The 18,491-nt window shown below is 47.7% G+C and overlaps 1 protein-coding gene across 4 annotated transcripts; it reads right to left on the bottom strand.

Moving 5' to 3' along the window:
- Window positions 1-1,271: 1,271 nt before the first annotated feature.
- On the bottom strand, window positions 1,272-17,613 carry SALL2 (spalt like transcription factor 2). Of its 4 annotated transcripts, none has more exons than XM_025392826.1 (4): window positions 17,246-17,613; window positions 5,521-5,838; window positions 3,023-5,112; window positions 1,272-2,436 (listed from the first exon to the last, which is right to left on the bottom strand). In XM_025392826.1, the coding sequence occupies exons 1-4, from the start codon at window positions 17,316-17,318 to the stop codon at window positions 2,200-2,202; spliced, it is 2,718 nt and encodes a 905-aa protein (XP_025248611.1). In that variant the 5' UTR covers window positions 17,319-17,613; the 3' UTR covers window positions 1,272-2,199. The 4 variants fall into 4 exon arrangements, with proteins under 4 accessions (XP_025248611.1, XP_025248612.1, XP_025248608.1 ...); XM_025392827.1 differs by lacking the exon at window positions 17,246-17,613 and adding an exon at window positions 6,248-6,690; XM_025392823.1 differs by having other exon boundaries at window positions 1,272-5,838.
- Window positions 17,614-18,491: the final 878 nt, after the last annotated feature.

Below are 18,491 nucleotides of genomic sequence, written 5' to 3' on the forward strand. Positions count from 1 at the left end.
GGAGTGCAGTGGCATGATCTCAGCTCTCAGCAACCTCTGCCTCCTGGGTTCAAGCAATTCTCCTGCCTCAGCCTCCTGAATGGCTGGGATTATAGGCGCGTACCACCATGCCCAGCTAATTTTTTGTATTTTTAGTGGAGACGGAGTTTCATCGTGTTGGCCAGGCTGGTCTCGAACTCCTGACCTCAGGTGATCCACCCTCCTCAGCCTCCCAAAGTGCAGGGATTACAGGCATGAGCCACCGTGCCCCGCCAGCTAATTATTTTTTGCAGAGACAGGGTCTCATTGTTTTCCAGGCGTGTCTTGAACTCCTGGGCTCCAGCGATCCCACCCGTGTTGGCCTTCCAAAGTGCTGAGATTACAGGCATGAGCCACCGTGCCTGGCCCTACCTGGGTTCTTAATCCAGCTTTGCCACTGAGTGACTTTGGGCAAATCATTTTATCAGTTCCATCCCTTTAGCACTAACAGGCAATGATATTAGAATCTTACAAATCAATCTCCTCAGACTCAGGTAATCCTCCCATCTCAGATTCCTGATTGGCTGGGACCATAGGTGTCCGCCATCACACCCAGCTAATTTTTGTATTTTTGGAAGAGGCAGTGTTTTGCCATGTTGCTCAGGCTGGTCTCAAACTCCTGGGCTCAAGCTATGTGCCTGCCTCGACCTCCCAAACTGTTGAGATTATAGGCGTGAGCCACTGTGACAGGCAAAAAAAAAAAAAAAAATTATACGTTTTATTTAACCCCATCCCTATGTGCTTCCTCTGCATTCTTAATGCTAAGAATCCTCCTTTGTCTTGTTGGTAGAAATTATTAGGGTTGAATTACATTTTTTTTTCTTTCTGATTATGACGTCAGATCTCAAGGATCATAAAGTTTAATTCACCTTGGTTCTACAGATTCACTGATATCAGAAGGCTGATCTGTGGTTTGAAAAAGACTGAAAAGAAAGTTTCCAACCTCCAAACAAAACCCACACAAAAGCCTGGTGGTGGAAGGTTCTAGGTAGAGAAAATCTAGACAATGACTGGACATAATGGGCAAATGCCTACCTTTTGGAAATACAAACTCCACAGGGAACAATTTCCACAGGGAAGTTACATTAACTGAAGGCTGTCTTAGGACAAGGCTGAATAAAGTAAATATTTCAACACCATATGTTCAGCTTTGGCAGGAGATGTAGGTGGGAAGGGAATCTCAATGTTGGAGAATGCCCATATCACACCCCAGCTGGCTATGTAATCATGAAATAAGGAGAAACACATAAATATTTGGTTAAAACACCTTTAATGATAGAGGGAAAGACACTAATATCTCCCCTGTCTGTTCTTGACATTTTACTAGGTTAGGAAGCTCTGGAGCCTACAGCTTGAGGAGAAGCCATCGTTCAAGTCAGTCAATAGCAAAACCCTCACTCTCTCCTCCTCAGAACTCCTGTTCCAAATGATCCTATGTTAAGAGTAAATACTACATCTCATTACAAGACAGAGAGGCAGGGAGGATGCCACCTGGAGCTGGTCTCCCAAAGTCTGGGACTCTAAGAACCAGACAATGACAAAGACACAGGCCCCAGCCTACAGATAGGCAAAATGGGGAGGATAGGGGTCTTGAAAGAGGAAGATAAGGAAAATACAAGGGGCCAGGGAATAAAGGAGGGAGTTATCTAAAACTAGAAGCATACTAGTGCTAGGAAATCCCCCATGATCCCTGGAACACCTCTGCACACTATGTCACTATTAGCCCAAAAGAATATTAACGAGAATGTCCACATTCACAATAATTTGAGGCCCTTTCCCTTACATCATGCCCCTTTCTTAGTCACATAGGTACCAGCAAGCCCTATGTTTTAGCAACATTCCATAACTCTCTCATCATTACTTCATCGACCATGCTGACCAACAATGCTCCTTAAAGATATGAACTTCACATTTCCCAGATATCTCCTGGGAGACCTCTTGGCAAGAAATCAGCTTGTTTCCCGACTTTGAGAGGCCATGATGAATGAGAAGCTGGAGAGGTCTCGGCACACTGACCAGCCAACACCTTTACTTTAATGTGACCATCAGGGGATTTACTGGGAAAATTTTCCTATGCCCTTCATTTCTCCATACTTCCTAGGGTTGGGTCACCAATTACTGGAGCATCTTCAGTGCCAGCACATTCTGGAGGAGGGGGAGGGGAAAGGAATATACAGTTTGCTACTTCTTGTCTATGATGGGCTTCTCAGGCACTGCCTTGGGTGCAGGAGGCTGAAATAGGAGGGGAGCTGTCTTCTCGTTGGCTTCCCTGGATCCCATTGTTGGAGGCACCTTCCCAGCCACAGTTCGTAGGCCAAACAGCACTGGTGGGGCCAGGCTTGGAGTGGTAGTGGAGGTGGAGCTGGAATTCCAGGGCTTCATAGGCAGGCCACTTGACAGGAATGCCACATACTGGTTCTAGAAAGATAGGGGACCCGCACCCACCAACTGAGCAGAAAAGTCACCCCAGAGGAGTGACACTGGGCCCTCAGAGACAGCTGCCAGCCCTTTGGGCTAGGCTGCAATTCCAAATGTAGGTGCTCAGGTGCACCTGCCAAAGGGAAAGGGAGAGGAAAAAGGAGGGGAAAGAAGGGTCACACCAGGGAAGCTGGAGAGGGTTCCTCTTGAGAAAGCTGCAGAGAATCTATTTTCCTCAGGTACAAAGAATGAGGAGGTAAGAAAAATTCCTTAGGGGGCCATCCCCTTGTAAGCACAGTAATTTCCAAGCTCAGGGACTAGAGAAAAGCCACTAGGGACATATCGTGTTAAGAACTTAGAGAGAAAGACAAAATCAGGGCTCATAAATCTGGGAGGTCCTTTTGTGAAGGTGTTTCTGCTCTGTGGGACAAAGAGCAGCAGGTACAGAAAAACAGGCTCATGGGATCGTGGGGTCATCTTTTCGGGGAAAGGGGGAGAGCCCTGTGGAGGTGATGGAAGGTGAACAGCCAGGGACTAAAGAAAGAGCAGCAATATTCTGAGGGCCATGGGGGGCAAAGGGCTGTACCTGGTGGTGTGCCAGTAGCATATGCTTCTTGAGGGTAGCCCGCTCAAGAAAGCCCTGCCTGCAGAAAACACAAGTGAAGAGCGGCCCCTCCTTGGGGTGGGTCTTCTGATGCTCCTCCAGAGCTGCCTGGGAGGGAAAGGCCTGGCCACACACTTCGCAGGCCTTTCTGCTGCTGCTCTCTCCTGGCTCCTTTCTCATTGCCTCCTGCAGGCTCAGCTCCTCTACCAAGGTTATGCTGGTGCCTTCCCCTTCTGGGGTGAGTGCTGATGCTGGGCTTGAGCTTCTCTCCGGTTTGCCCCCCTCTTCCTTGCCTCCTAAAGCATCACTGCTTCCCTGCTCCATTGGCTGAGGCTGATCCAGGCTCTCAGGTGGTGGCAAAGAAGACTGCTGAGTAGCTTTCTCATTACTGTCCATCTCCTTCCCAGCTGTGACTGCTGCCGCCACTGTCCCCACCTCCTCCTCTGCCCCAGATGCCTCTTCTGAATCACCTCTCACTGATATTGCCTTCTCACCTCCACTCTCTGAGCCTCTCCCTGCCAGGGAATCTTCATCAGTCACATCTTCCTCTTCTTCCTCATCCTCTTCTTCCTCCTCCTCAGACAACTCCTCTTCTGGTGATGGCTGCTGGGACTGCTGCTGGGGGAAACTCCCTGCCCCGGAGACTGTAGATTGCTCGGAGCCATTCTCTTGAGCAGCTCCTCCACCTTCAGGGAGTGCGGTACCACCATTGGGGATCTGGCCCCCCAGGTGCATCCGGACATGCTGCTGCAGAGTGACAGCATTGGTGAACTTCTTCTGGCAGATGGGGCAGGAGTTCTGTGCCCGGGCAGCTGGACTGGCCTTGTGGCCCACGAAATGTGCACGCAGATTACCCCTGGTGGAGAAGGCTCTGCCACACACTTTGCATTTGAACGGCCTCTCACCTCCATGTTGGCCATAATGAAGGCGTAGGGCCCGAGGACAGCTAAGCACCCGGAGACAGATGACACACTGGTTAGGTCCAGAAGAGGCTGAGGATGAAGCTGCAGGGGCAGAGGTGGTGGGGGCTCCTGAGGCAGTTGAGGTCACTGCCACAGCTCCTTGCCGGTCAATCTTTTCTACCAGTTGCTGCAGCTTTGATGTCTCAGAGGGTGAGGCCCCCAAGGGCTCTAGCACATAGGGGAAGGGGAAGCTGCCAGTGGACTTGAAGTGGTTGGTAAGCAGTGCCCAGCTCGGTAGTGAAGTCACTAACTTACTTAGCTGCATGCGAGTTGCTGTGCTACTTTCTGCCACTCCACTGATGGCTGAGCCCTCACTCCCTGGGGGGGTGTTTTCATCAGCTTTATTCTTGGGTTCCACTGCTTTCATGAGCACAAACTTATTGAAAGCCGGGAGTCCTGGAGCTGTGGCTGTGCCTGCACTGGTGGAGAGCAGAGTCAGGCTCTCTGTGGCACTGAGTGCTGTGGTGGAGGCCACCAGAGGCTTGCGCTCAACACCGCCACCTGGAGTGGCTGCCTCCTCCTCGGCCTTCTCTGGTGGCACGGACATACCATAAGGCAAGCCACTGCTGGTAATGACGTAGTCTAGGTGCTCTGGTACTGGGTGTGGGTTCATCTGCACATGTGGGTACTTCTCACGATGCCGGTGGAAATGCACTTTGAGGTTGCCACGGGTGGTAAAGCGGTTTCCACAGACATTGCACTTATAGGGCCTCTCACCCGTGTGGGAACGAAGGTGGATCTGCAGGGCACTGTCACTGCCAAATACTTTGGCACAGAAGCGGCATTTGTGCCTTCCACCAGGCTTCTCCAAGGGACCTATCACTTCTCCATAGCTCAGCTCACCACTTCCATTCTTTGGCTTCAGGAGCCCTGGGGAGGCAGTGGCCTCGAGGCCTCGGGCTGCCCCAAGACACTGTGCTGCCAGTAGTCCTGTGGTGCTTGGGAATGCCAGATGAGGCGAGGCAATCAGCTGATCTGTGCTGCCTGGCAAGGCTGGGGAAGGTGCAGGGGTAGGTTTGTGGCTTCGCCCAACCCCTCCAGCAGAGAAAGGATGCTGTGACCCCAGTGGGTGGTAAAGGTGGAAGAAGGCCTGCTTGGGCGTTTCTGCCCCTGAAGAGGAAGAGGAGGAGGAGGAGGAGGAAGATGCCAGTGTCTTGCTGGTTTGGACAGGCTTGATGGGGCTGAAGAGGGGTAGTAGGGGCTTGGTGGAAGAGGCAGTCCCTGTCCCAGGTAGCTCTGAGGGACTGGCAGGGGCACCCACTGTCTGGCCTAAGGAGCCAAGCAACAGCACCTGCCTGCAGATTTGCTCAGTCATCTGCATCTGATGGATCTGCCGCTGCTGCAGCACCCGTAGCTCTTCCAAGATCAGGGGGATGTTCAAGTGGCCACTGCCTACACCTGGGGGCGGAGGGGGTGGTGGAGGAGGGGGGGGTGCAGGGGTCGATTCTGGAGGTAATGGGGTTGCTCCCAGCTTGGGACTGGCCAAGATCAGGCCCCCACCTCCCCCAGCCGCTGTACCTGTGGCAGCGACCAGGAAATGCCCCGAAGACTCCTCTCCTCTACTCTCTGGGCCCCAGGTGGGATCCGTGGGCACGGAGGACCCAGAATCTGGGGGGTTGCTATGCTCTGTGTCCATGACCTGAGGATTATTGTGACCCTCAGGCCGGGGTTCAGAGGAGGCTGAAGAGTTGTTGGGGTTCTCCTGGCCCCCAATTATCACCATTACAGGAGGGTCAGTAGAACATGCATTCTGGTGGGCGAGGAATTCAGTTGGGTCAGTGAATTGTGCGCAGCACTTGGCACAGACTTGGGGGTGATCCTCCTCGCTAGCATCACCTGGGGAGAAGACAAGGAGAGAGAGCGTGGGTGGCGCAGTTGGGTTGGGTATACCGAGGCTCTAATTAACAAGGAGCCCAGTAACCGCTAGTTGGGGGTGGGGAGATGAGCTCACCATCAGGCCGTGCAGAAGTCTAAAGCTCAGGCCAGAACAGTGTGGACAGGAGACAACCCGGCATGGGGCAGGGGTGAGGGGGAGGGAAGCGGGAGGAGGGGAGGGGGGCAAGAGCATGCAACTCCCCTTTTCAGCCACCCTCCCTTCCCAAGGCCACAAGCGAGTTCACGGAATAGGTGTGAGGACAGGGGCCTACGCAGAGAATCAAGCATTTTCTCCCGCCCACCGAAAGTCTTCGCCGCCCCTGCGCATCCCCCTCCGCCCCTACCCCTACCCAGCCCGACCCTACCGCACCTCCGAGCTCTGCCGGCTCCCCGCAGGGCACCCCGAGACGAGAGCTCCTCCCGGATTCGTGCGCCATGGTTGTGGGGAAAGTGGAGGGTCAGGTGGGGTGGGAGACAATGGATATTGGGATTGAGGGAGGCGGCGGTGGCCGCTGGGTCTGCGGCAGCCTCTGCACCCAGCGGCCCAGACTGCGGAGATGGAGATCGGCAGCGGCGGGGGCAGGGAGCAGAGGCGGAGGGGGAGGGGAGCGAGGAGGCGGGGAGGAGCTGGAGCGAGAAAGCGGGGAGAGGGGAGATCTGGGAGGAGCTGATGAGGAGGGGAGTTTATGGGGAGGAGCTGCTGGGGAGGGAGGCGGGAGCTAGAGGAGGCGGGAGAAGGGAGCGCTAGCTGGGGCTGGGGGGCGGGAGCCCAGAGCTCGGGAGAGTTTCCGGAGGCGCAGTGACAGGTGCTGTGAAGCACTGCGGGGGTCCACCTTTCCCCTTCCCTGGCCAGCTCCCCCATCTGCAGATGCCGTTGCCCAGGCCTACCCTCCTCCTCCCGCCCTCCCCTCCTAAGCTCTAGGGGCACAGTGGGAAACGTAGCCCTGCTCAATGGAGCAAGGCGATAGGCTTCTCTTATTTTTCTTTGGATAAAGGATCCGCTGAGCTTGGAAAACGTGGATTCCAGAGAGGGTCGTCTGATCTCCTCAGAGGTCTGAGGGCCAGAAGAAGAGGAGGAGCTCAGAACATGCACTCCTCACCAGCACACACACCCCAAAATATTCCAAGTTTTGTCCCGTCTTTCTCACTTCCATTCCCACCCTACCCCCATCCCTCTCCACAAAAGAAGTTTCTCAGGGTGGGCGGCTGCAAGGTAGAATTTCCAAGGAAGTCATTTCAGGACTCTCTGCGGAACACTAAGCCCCTTCACTCCCCGCCCCTCCTCCCCCAGAATAATAGCTGAATGCAGGCCACTCCGCAGATCGCCCAGCCTACACAACACCTAATTTATAGAGTCCATGCTTATTTAATAAGCCATCTCCTACTTAGTACCCTCTTTTCTACCCTCTTCCTCCTCTATTCTCCTCCTGCAACATTCCTCACACTGTCTCTATTAAAGACAGTGGGTTTGGGGAGACGCTAGCCTGCAAAGGCGTACGGAGGCCCACCCAGCTCTAACCTGGGGGGGAGGGGAGCCTCTTGAAACAATGCGGTAGGAGCTACCAGGCAGCGCTCAGTGTCTAAAGCCCTTTCAGCCCCAGCCTGGTTTGAATGCTTAGAAATAGCTAACACCTGCTCACCATCACAGAGGCAGCCTCCTATTCAGACAGGATAAGTAAGAATAAAATGCCTCCTGGACCAGGTATTCTGGCATTCTCTTTTTTACCTTGAAATTAGTCTTAAAGCGCTTCCCACTTCCTAAAATACTTTCTCTTACATGCAGGAAGTGACCACAAGTCCTTGGTTTTGTGGTTTTCCTGGGCATCAGTAAACCTAAATTGTTCTAATCCCAGTTCTATTCTTGCCTCGCTGATAAATTGAGACATGGTGGTCAGACACACCATGTTATACCACCGTTTCCCTCTTCATAAAGTGGTAATATTGCAGCTGCAGTATCTTACTCAGAAAAATATTGTGGGGACAAAAAATTGAAAAATTTGACAATATTAATGTGTAAACCAGGTATGGTGGTGCACACTTGTAGTCCCAGCTACTTGGGAGGCTGAGGCAGGAGAATTGCTTTAGTCCAGGAGTTTGAGGCTGCAGTGAGCTATGATCACACCTGTGAATAACCACTGCCCTCCAGCTTCCGCAACATAGTGAGGCCCCATTACTTTAAAAAAAAAAAAAAGCTGGGTACGGTGGCTCACTGTAATTCCAGCATTTTGGTAGGCCAAGGTGGGCAGATCACGAGGTCAGGAGTTCCAGACCAGCCTGGCCAATATGGTGAAACCCCATCTCTACTAAAAATACAAAAATTAGCTGGGCATGGTGGTACGCACCTGTAATCCCAGCTACTGGGGTGGCCTAGCCAGGAGAATGGCTTGAACCCAGGAGGCAGAGGTTGCAGGGATCTGAGCTTGTGCCATTGCATTCCAGCCTGGGCAACAAGAACGAAACTCCATCTCCCGGTTTTATTGGAAACCCTCCAATAAAATGAGGGTACTGCCATAAAAAGGAAGGAAATTCTGATACATGCTACAACATGAATGAACTTTGAAAACTTGAAACTTCAGCTGGAGGCTGAGGTGGGAGGATCACTTGAGCTCAAGGGTTTGAGACTCCATCTCAAAATCTCAAAAAAAAAAAAAAAAAAAGAAAAAGAAAAAGAAAAGAAAGAAAGAAAGAAAAAAGAAAGAAATAAAAGAAAGTTTAGGCACAGTGGTTAGCTCATGCCTATAATCCTAGCACTTTTGGAGACCAAGGCAGGAGGATCACTTGAGGCCAGAAATTTGAGACCAGACTGTATAACATCGTGAGACCCCCATCTCTGCAAAATCAACCAACCAACCAACCAAACTTAAAACCAACCAACCAAACAAAAAAAAAGTCTAAAAAAATTGATAGGTACATGCGAGATTTTTAAAGTTTGGGGAGTCCTGAATTTTATTAATTAGAGAATTTACATTGTCAGTAGCAAAATAATCGAAGTAGCCTTAAATACACATATACTAAAAGTAGATCTGTTTTCCATGTTGCTTGCTAATCTTATTAATTTCTGAGGTAAGATATTGGCTAATATCAGTGGCATATTTCAAAGGTAGGAAGTCTTTTTTTGCAGGGGGCCGGGGAGCTGAAACAACCTATTTAAAATATTAGTAACATCCACTTTACTTTTCAACATAAATTTTGCCTGTGTTTTTAAACTTAAAACATTTTACTGGCCGGGTGCGGCGGCTCACGCCTGTAATCCCAGCACCTTGGGAGGCCGAGGCGGGCGGATCGCGAGGTCAGGAGATCCAGACCATCCTGGCGAACACGGTGAAACCCCGTCTCTACTAAAAATACAAAAAAATTAGCCAGGCGTGGTGGCGGGCGCCTGTAGTCCCAGCTACTTGGGAGGCTGAGGCAGGAGAATGGCGTGAACCTGGGAGGCGGAGTTTGCAGTGAGCCGAAATCGCGCCACTGCACTCCAGCCTGGGCGACAGAGCGAGACTCCGTCTCAAAAAAATTTTACTGAATTATATTTTGAAACTTCAGATAATAAAGCTCTTAGCATTGTGAGTCATACTTCTGAAATGGATGGGTTCTGTGCTTCCAGGCCTGGTCTTACAAATGAGAGAGAGGGGGTTCTATTTCCGTTTATGGCAAGTCACAGTTTTGTGCAATGCGGTTTATTTTTACAGATAAGGAAATTGAAGCTTGGAGAGGTTAAGTGACTTTTCCAAGTTCACACAGTAATTCAGTGAAGCAAGCATTCAGAATTTTGACTCCTGTTCAATGCTTTCTCAAGCACATCAACATTGTATGGCTTCCCTAATGCTAGAGAAAGGGCCCTGTGTGGCTTCTACCTGCCATTTGCTCCCTGGCCTTAGTCAGGGAGAGGGAATCAGATGGAGGCTTTCTACTGAGCATTTGTTAATTAGCATTGAACATTTGATATCCAGTTGCTGTTTTGTCAACTCTTCTGACAAGAAAAGAAATCCTTTTCTTTTCATCTTCTCCTGGGAAACACTGTCCCCTTTCTTGCTCTTTAATGAAATGTGCTTTCTGATGCGTAATTTGATCTAAGCTCTTCTTTAAGGTAAATTTAGTCCCTGGTGAAAGGTGACTGGATCAACAGCCACCTGTAAGAGGAACCCTCCATTTCTCAGTACTTTGCACTCACTGCCTATCCTGAAAAGGGGGGCAGGATTCTTACACAAACATGAATGAAGTCACAAATGCAGGAATAAACTAAATGGTAATGGTGTCCCTAGATAGCAGATAAGGTGAGGTAAGCTATCTCCGGTCAAATGCAAAGTCGGGGGTGGGACTAAGACCTGGAAAAGCTTGTTTAAACTTATAGAGAGCTGAAACGACAAAGAAAAGGGAAACCAGGTGGCTTCCCCTCTAAACCTAGTGTCCCATCAAATTGCTGCTTTAGGCTTCAGAGAGAACTGTTGGGGAGAACAAAGAGAAAAATAGGTGGGTCGTATGTAGCAGGGTGATACGTTTGAACAGTGGTTTTCAAATTTTGCTGCCCATTAGGATTACCAGAAAAGAGTTTTAAAATTTTTATGTTTAGGTGCAGTGGCCTGTTCCTTGTAGTCCCAGCTACTCTGGAGGCTGAGGTGGGAGGATCACTTGAGCTCAAGGGTTTGAGACTCCATCTCAAAATCTCAAAAAAAAAAAAAAAAAAGAAAGAAAGAAAGAAAGAAAAGAAAGTTTAGGCACAGTGGGTAGCTCATGCCTATAATCCTAGCACTTTTGGAGGCTAAGGCAGGAGGATCACTTGAGGCCAGGAATTTGAGACCAGCCTGCATAACATAGTGAGACCCCTATCTCTGCAAAATCAACCAACCAACCAACCAAACTTCAAAAAAATCCCTATGTCCAGGCCACATCCCAGGCTAATTAATTCATAATCCCCGAGGATAGGATCCAGGCATTAGTTTTATAAAGCTCCTCAGATGATTCCAATGAGAATACAAAGACGGTGGCACAATGATGAGACCCCATGGAGGACTGCCCTTTCCATCACACCCTCCACCCTGCTCCTCACAAATCTTACGTGAGCTAAACTTGGCCACAACTGGGACATAGACAAAATGAACTCTCAGTGCTAAACCTTCCCATCAGTTTCCCTCCCTACAGTGCCCACAACCACACATTAGCTTCCTTGTATCCTTTCCCAGTGAAAAATCTGCTTCCATGAATATAATTTGATATAATTTACACCTTACTGTAAGTTTAAGTGACTGCATTTCTTTCCCAGATATGAGTATCTTGAAGCGAATTTTTTCTTTTTTAATTGATATTTGAGCCATATTTCTAATTGTAAGGTGAAAGGCTTTGTTCTACAGAGTTCAAGCATCATCTACCCATTAAGGAAACAAAGCACACTATGTAAGCACCTGCTTAACCTAACTTACTTGTTTTTTTTGTTTTGTTTTTTGGAGATGGTTTCACTCTGTTGCCCAGGCTGGAGTGCAGTGGCACAATCATAGCTCACTGAAGACTCTACCTCCCAGGCTTAGGGGATCCTCCCACCTCAGCTTCCTGAGTAGCTGGGACTACAGGCATGCACAATCATGCCGAGCTAATTAAAAAAATTTTTTTTTCTGTAGAGATGAGGTTTCACTATGTTGCCCAGGCTGTCTGGAATACCTGGGCTCAAGGGATCCTCCTGCCTTGTCCCCACAAAGTGCTGGGAGTACAGATGTAAGCCACTGCGTCTGGCCCGCTTACTTATTATTGACACTGAACAATGCTAAATGGTAGCTTCCATAATTATGAATTGATTCTGTAACTATTGCTACTGACTGCTTCTTAGTGAAATATCTCATCTCCTTACTCCTCTCTCCTAAATGTAGACACATAATAATCCTTAGAAACCCAGACCTACTAATGTAACTATGGCCTGTGTAACACACTAGACTAACAGGCACAATGATTGGTACACCTGGTGCTAAGTGAGAAAAATATATTTGATTACAGAACAGGAGTATCTTAGATCAAACATAAGAATGCTATTTTAATGAAAATTTCTTTGACATCAAAGAACTCAACACTTAACGTGGAATTCATACCATTTTGGAGCTGGGACTTTAGAGATCTGACACTCTCATTGTCATTTGTGCACAGGGAGTCAGACCTGAGTTAAAGTCCCAGCTCTAGAACATTCTAATCTTTGTGATCTTGGGAAAATATCTTAATCTCTCCCAGAGTTTGATTTCTCTCTCTCTTTTTTTCTTTTTGAGACGGAGTCTGTCTCTGTCATCCAGGCTGGAGTACAATGGTGCGATCTCGGCTCACTGCAATCTCTGTCTCCTGGGTTCAAGAGATTCTCCTGCCTCAGCCTCCCAAGTAGCTGGGATTACAGGTGTGCGCCACCACGCCCAGCTAAGTTTTGTATTTTTAGTAGAGACGAGGTTTCACCTTGTTGGCCAGGCTTGTCTTGAACTCCTCACCTCAAGTGATCTGCCCACCTCAGCCTCCCAAGGTGCTGGGATTACAGGCGTGAGCTGGCTGCTGTGCCCGGCTGATTTATCTTCTTTAAAATGAAGGTTCTGCCGCGCTGGCCGCGGTGGCTCAAGCCTGTAATCCCAGTTCCTTGGGAAGCCGAGGTGAGTGGATCACGGGGTCAGGAGATCCAGACCCTCCTGGCCAACATGGTGAAACCCCATCTCTACTAAAAAAAAAAAAAAAAAAAAATACAAAAAAGTAGCCGGGCGTGGTGGCGGGCGCCTGTAGTCCCAGCTACTGGGAAGGCTGAAGCAGGAGAATGGCGTGAACCCGGGAGGTGGAGCTTGTAGTGAGCTGAGATCGCGCTATTGCACTCCAGCCTGGGCGACACAGAGAGACTCTGTCTCAAAAAATAAATAAATAAATAAAATAAAATGAGGGTACTGCCATAAAAAGGAAGGAAATTCTGATACATGCTACAACATGAATGAACATGAAAACATTATGCTTTCAGACAAATTTGATTTTAATTGAGAAAAAAAGAAAACATACTAAGTGCAATAAAGCACATGCAAAAAGACAAATATTGTATGATTCCATTAGTATGAGGTACCCAAATATTATATGAGTCCATTAATATGAAATTTGGCGAGTTCATACAGACAGAAAGCAGAATAGAGGCTAATAGGGGCTGAGGGAATGGGAGAATGGGGATTTATTATTATTATTATTATTATTTTTTTTTTTTTGAGACAGAGTCTCGCTTTGTCGCCCAGGCTGGAGTGCAGTGGCGCAATCTCGGCTCCCTGCAAGCTCCGCCTCCCTCCCAGGTTCACGCCATTCTCCTGCCTCAGCCTCCCGAGTAGCTGGGACTACGGGCGCGCACCACCACGCCCAGCTAATTTTTTGTATTTTTAGTAGAGATGGGGTTTCACTGTGTTAGCCAGAATGGTCTCGATCTCCTGACCTCGTGATCCGCCCGCCTCAGCCTCCCAAAGTGCTGGGATTACAGGCGTGAGCCACCACGCCCGGCGGGGATTTATTATTTAATGGTTATGGAGTTTCTGTTTGATGATAAAAAAGTTATTGAAACATTGGTAATGGTTACATAACATAGTGAATGTACTTAATGCCAGTGAATTGTACACTTAAAAAATGGTTGAAATGGTAAATTTTATTACACATATTTTACTACAATAAAAAAATTTTAGCCGGGTGTGGTGGCATGCACCTGTAATCCCAGCTGCTCAGGAGGCTGAAGCAGGAGAATCTCTTGAACCCTGGAGGTGGAGGTTTCAGTGAGCTGAGATGTGCCACTGCACTCCAGCCTGGGCAACAGAGTAAGACTTGGTCTCAAAAAAAAAAACAAACCTTTTTTGCAATAATAAGGGAGTTGGGAGGAAAAAGAGGAAATGCAAAAAGGGCCTAGTACAGTATCTGAATGCTCTACAAATATTAGCCATGAGTGTTAGTTACTATTTGAATGTCAAAAGCTGAATGAAGCCCTGGGATAAGAAAGGTCACATGTGCCCAAGATCACATAGCTTCAAGGTCTACACTAGATTGAAAACCAAGTTTTCTGTTTTCTTATCTAGTGCTCTGTAACACTAGGCCTGAGATACTCTCTATTCCAAAATGTGTTTTTTTCTGATTTGGGAATACCTAGGGTTGGGTGGCCCAGAGATCAATAACCTGAGAGATGAGGCTCTCTACTTCCAAATGTACAGAACCCCCAAAACTCTACCTTTGCCTTCTTTCTCCTCTTGCTGTTCTTGCTGTCTGCCAACTTCCATCTAAAGTACTCCCCTCTCTCCCTCTAGATCTGTTTGGCTGCTGTCCTGGTTTCTCCTTCTCACTAAATATCTGGGTTTCTGATGGTTTCCTTTATTTCCCAGATGTACTGGTTTGCATTTTTCCCCCAGTCACATCCCTTATGTTCTCTAATCCAGATTTCTAGACTCTGTAGGGGAGAGAGAAGGTTTTTTTTTTCCCCCCCCCCTCTCTAGAGTTTTTAAGTAAATAGAGTATTTCCTGCCTATCACTTATATGAAATAACTATTCTGGTAAGTTTTGATGTTCTGGTCAGGGAAGCTGAGCAAAAACGGCTGGAAAACAGATTTTTCAGACTGTTTCTTGGTGATGTCTTAGGTCACTGTAGAATTTTGGCTTTTAGAATATGTAACAAAGGCTCAGCATTTGCTTGTTGTATATGGCACATATTGCTTAAAAGGAGGCAAAAGACTCCTGGAAACATTACTGGCACCCTAGACTACTAAATAAATGTCTTCTGATACTCATGATAATATCCGTCATTTCACAAGTGCACCAAAGGATACAGTGTACCCCTAAATAAAAGCCCTTCCTACCTAACTGTGGGGCATGCTGTGGGGTAGAAGGAAGTCAGATGTGTGAAGGTCACATAAGTGAATAGAAACCCTGTCTATAAAAAATTAGGGAAAAGGAGAGCTCTCATTCTATTTTGCAGAATGGATGCTGCCCCATTCATGATTAAGGAAATGTATTAATTTAAAAGAAAAGCAGAAAATGTGAAATTTACATATTGTAAGCCTGTAAGATCAAGGAGGAATTTCAGATATGATAAAATAGAGCCACCTCATTTTGCAGATGAGGCCCAATGACATCCAGATCATAAGTAGCCTAGGATCTTTCACTCCAGGGGAATTCCGATGAGCTTTCTTAAGGTAGATCTCAGCAGAGGGTACTACTGCTTCCTTGCTCCTTACATTTGTTTCTGCCTCTCAGAGCTCAAAGGCAAATTTTCACCAAAAATTTGTTGATGCCATTGGGTTTAAAGCTTTACTGTTTCTATGGGGATGACTTTGTAGCAGCATTACCATGCCTCCAAGTGGGAGCTATATCTTAAAGGGCTTGAAAATCCATTCAGGACAGCTGCTAAAGAGAGTTTTTGACTCCCTCACAGAAGATTTTTCCTCAGCTATGGTATGGGGAATGGGTGAGCAGATGGGAGAAGTAGGAAGAAGAGGAGAGGATGCTTCTTGGGGGCTTGGAGGGGTGTTCAGCCTAGTTCCACAATCAAACCAGCAGGAGAGCAGAACTGTGAGGCAACTCTGGGGAAGAGTTGAGGCTCTAGGGGAAGTCTCCTGTAGAGCACAAGTAGGAAACATCCGGCCTATAGCAGCATTAAGAAGGGCTAATGTGTCTCAGGAGGGAAGGATGCCATCACCACAGAACCTCTAAATATGGGCACAGTAGGATCCCAGAAAAGCAGTGATTCGGGGAGGATGTGTTCTGCCCAAAACATAATATGTCTGTTAAGGTTATTTCATAGCACATGGAGCACTGATCTGACCTCAAGCTTTTGTTTTTGAACAGGTGGAAAGGCAAGTTTAATCTATAATTTTAATCGCCACCAATACACTATCTTAGAGCTTTTCATGACACATGTCTCATAAAGAAATGCTGACATTTGCCAAGAGGTTCCTGAGTTTTGGTCATGTTACAGCACTTGCAGGAAGTGCCACTGCATTCACATATAATGATAATAACAATATTCACACATACTAAGCACTTATTTATGCTAGGTACTTTACTACATGTATTAAGCACTTATTTATGCTAGGTATTTTTCCAAGGGTTTTACACATATTAACTCATTTGGATTTTCACAACAACTTAATGAGGTAGCTAGTATACACATCTCCATTTTACAGATGAGGAAACTGAAGCATAGAGAGACAAAATAAACCAGTCAAAGTCACAGAGCTAACCAAGTGGTGGAGCTGGGATTTGTCTAAAAGTCTGGTTTCAGAACCCTTGTGCTTAATCCTATACTATACTGTTGGGTGTATCAACTGTATGCTAAACAGTTGCCTCTCTGGAGCCAGGACTTCCAGACTTTCAGTCTGCACATATGGAGCCATACCAGTGACTAGTATGTCCAAAACTTCTTTGATACTAAGAATTACCTGGAGACTTGCAAAATATATAGATTCCCACACCCTGGCTCCGATGTACTCACAATCAGGCAAGTTTTTAAAACCCAGGTTTAGTGGAGTGAGCACCACCAGCCCTGAGCATTAGGAAATTTAAGTTTTTGTCCTGATTTTGCCTCTGTCTCTCAGACTCTGGGCAATTTCACTCTTCAGTTCCCTGCTTGCTCTACTGTCTGCCTGTCACTTAACGGAATGTTACAAGAATACATACAATTTTTCCCCCTCATAAGGGACACCTGTTGCTTCAAAAACAGGGTATCCTCATAAAATGATACGCGTGTAGTAACAGGTGTATTTTCTTGCACTTTTTTTTTTTTTTTTTTTTTGCTTTGCTTTCCTTGAAGCACAAACCTAAGCCTGTCATCCAGACCTAGCCTTCAGCTCTCCTCCAGGTGACACGCATACATACCCCAAACCAGGCTGCATTCTGACCAACATTAGCTCTCTCCCTCTGGGAGCTCTGATCGGCTCTCAGTTCAGCCCAACAATGAGAAACTTTTTTCTCATCTCCCTCAGGGGAGCCTTCACGTTTATCCAATTCATTCTCTTGCAACCCAACTCTCCAGAAAGAAAAGGGGGGAAAATCCCACCCCTAAGAGACGGTCTTCAGGTCTGAGGACGTTACTTAGCAACGGCACAAAGACCAGTGAGCCAAGGGAGACCTGAGGAGAAAACTCTTGGGTGGGGAGACAGAGCCGGTTTGAAAACTCCATTTCATCCAGAGAAAAACAAGGAAAACACAAACAGAATCAATCCCAAGTAACAAGCGGGGCTTCTCCCCAGCGCAGGTCATCTCTTTACTCCCTGCATCTCAACTCCTTTAAACCCCCAGTGACCAAGTCCGCCCCCGCCTGGTTTCGCCCATGGCCCGAGTGCCCTCCCCTTGCCCTGGCCTGACCCACACAGGCTTGGACTTAGGGGCCCCCCACCCCTCCCCAGGCACCCACCGTTCTCAGACGCGCTGGGACCTTCGCAGTCCGAGATTAACTGTTGGGGTTTCCGCTGCTTTCGCCGAGACATTCCCGGGTAGAGAGTTGGGAGAGGGAGGGGCAACGCTCACTTAGTCTTAACCGGGGTGACCTGGTCTCCTCTCCCCCTTGGGTCCGAAGCCAATTGATGCCTCTCCCCCAGCGCAAATCACTGTGAAGCAGAGATGTTCTCCTTTCCCAGAGACAGACAGACTCTCTCTCTCTCTCTGATTCTCTGTTCTTGACTCTCTCTCTCTTTCTCAATCTTTGCAAGTCTTTAAAGGGGAGACGCCCCCTTTTTTTCTTCAGCTTCTTCCCTACGCTTCTGCAGCTCCCATTGTAAAAGCAAAAATCCTAATCTTTCCGCACACTCTTTTCTTTTGTACTGCAGAGGAAAGGATTTAACCCTCTCCTCCCTGCAAGGGCTCTGGGTCTCTCCCTGTGCTGTCTGTTCAGAAACTGTCCCTGGCTTGTTTCTCTAACTCTTCTTCCAAGATCTTCACTGTGCTTTTTGGTTCTGTCATATTTCTATGCCCCTCTGATAATGTAGCTGCTTCTGGGGTATAAACTGAAATAAGAACCTTCTGATGTGTCCTGATTATGAGTAATATATGTATAGCTCTTTATAATTTATAGAATATTTTCATTTGTAATGTGTTTTGAATATTATAACTCCAAGATGAACACAGTAGGCTTTACTACTCCAACTTATAGTTGAGCCCCTTTATAGATGAATCAAAAGGCCCAGTGAGGTTAAGTAACCTCTCCAAAGTTGCACAGCTATGATGTATCAGACACAGGCCTGGAATCCAGGTGCATCTGACAGTAGCCTAACATTGTTTCCTCTATATCAGTAAAGACACAATATGCCACCAAACTGCTATCATGAAAAAAAAAAAAAAAAGTGATTGATCTCAAGGAATCTCATTTAAAATAGCCATGGCTGGGCATGGTGGCTCACACCTGTAATCTCAGCACTTTGGGAGGCCAAGGTGGGCGAATCATGAGGTTAAGAGATGGAGACCATCCTGGCCAACATGGTGAAACCCCATCTCTACTAAAAACACAAAAATTAGGCTGGGCGCGGTGGCTCACGCTTGTAATCCCAGCACTTTGGGAGGCCAAGGCGGGCAGATCACCTAAGGTCAGGAGTTTGAGACCAGCCTGACCAACATGTCAAAACTCTGTCTCTACTAAAAATACAAAAATTAGCTGGGCATAGTGG

The sequence above is a fragment of the Theropithecus gelada genome, chromosome 7b, assembly GCF_003255815.1.
Source record: "Theropithecus gelada isolate Dixy chromosome 7b, Tgel_1.0, whole genome shotgun sequence".
Classification (NCBI taxonomy): Eukaryota; Metazoa; Chordata; class Mammalia; order Primates; family Cercopithecidae; genus Theropithecus; species Theropithecus gelada.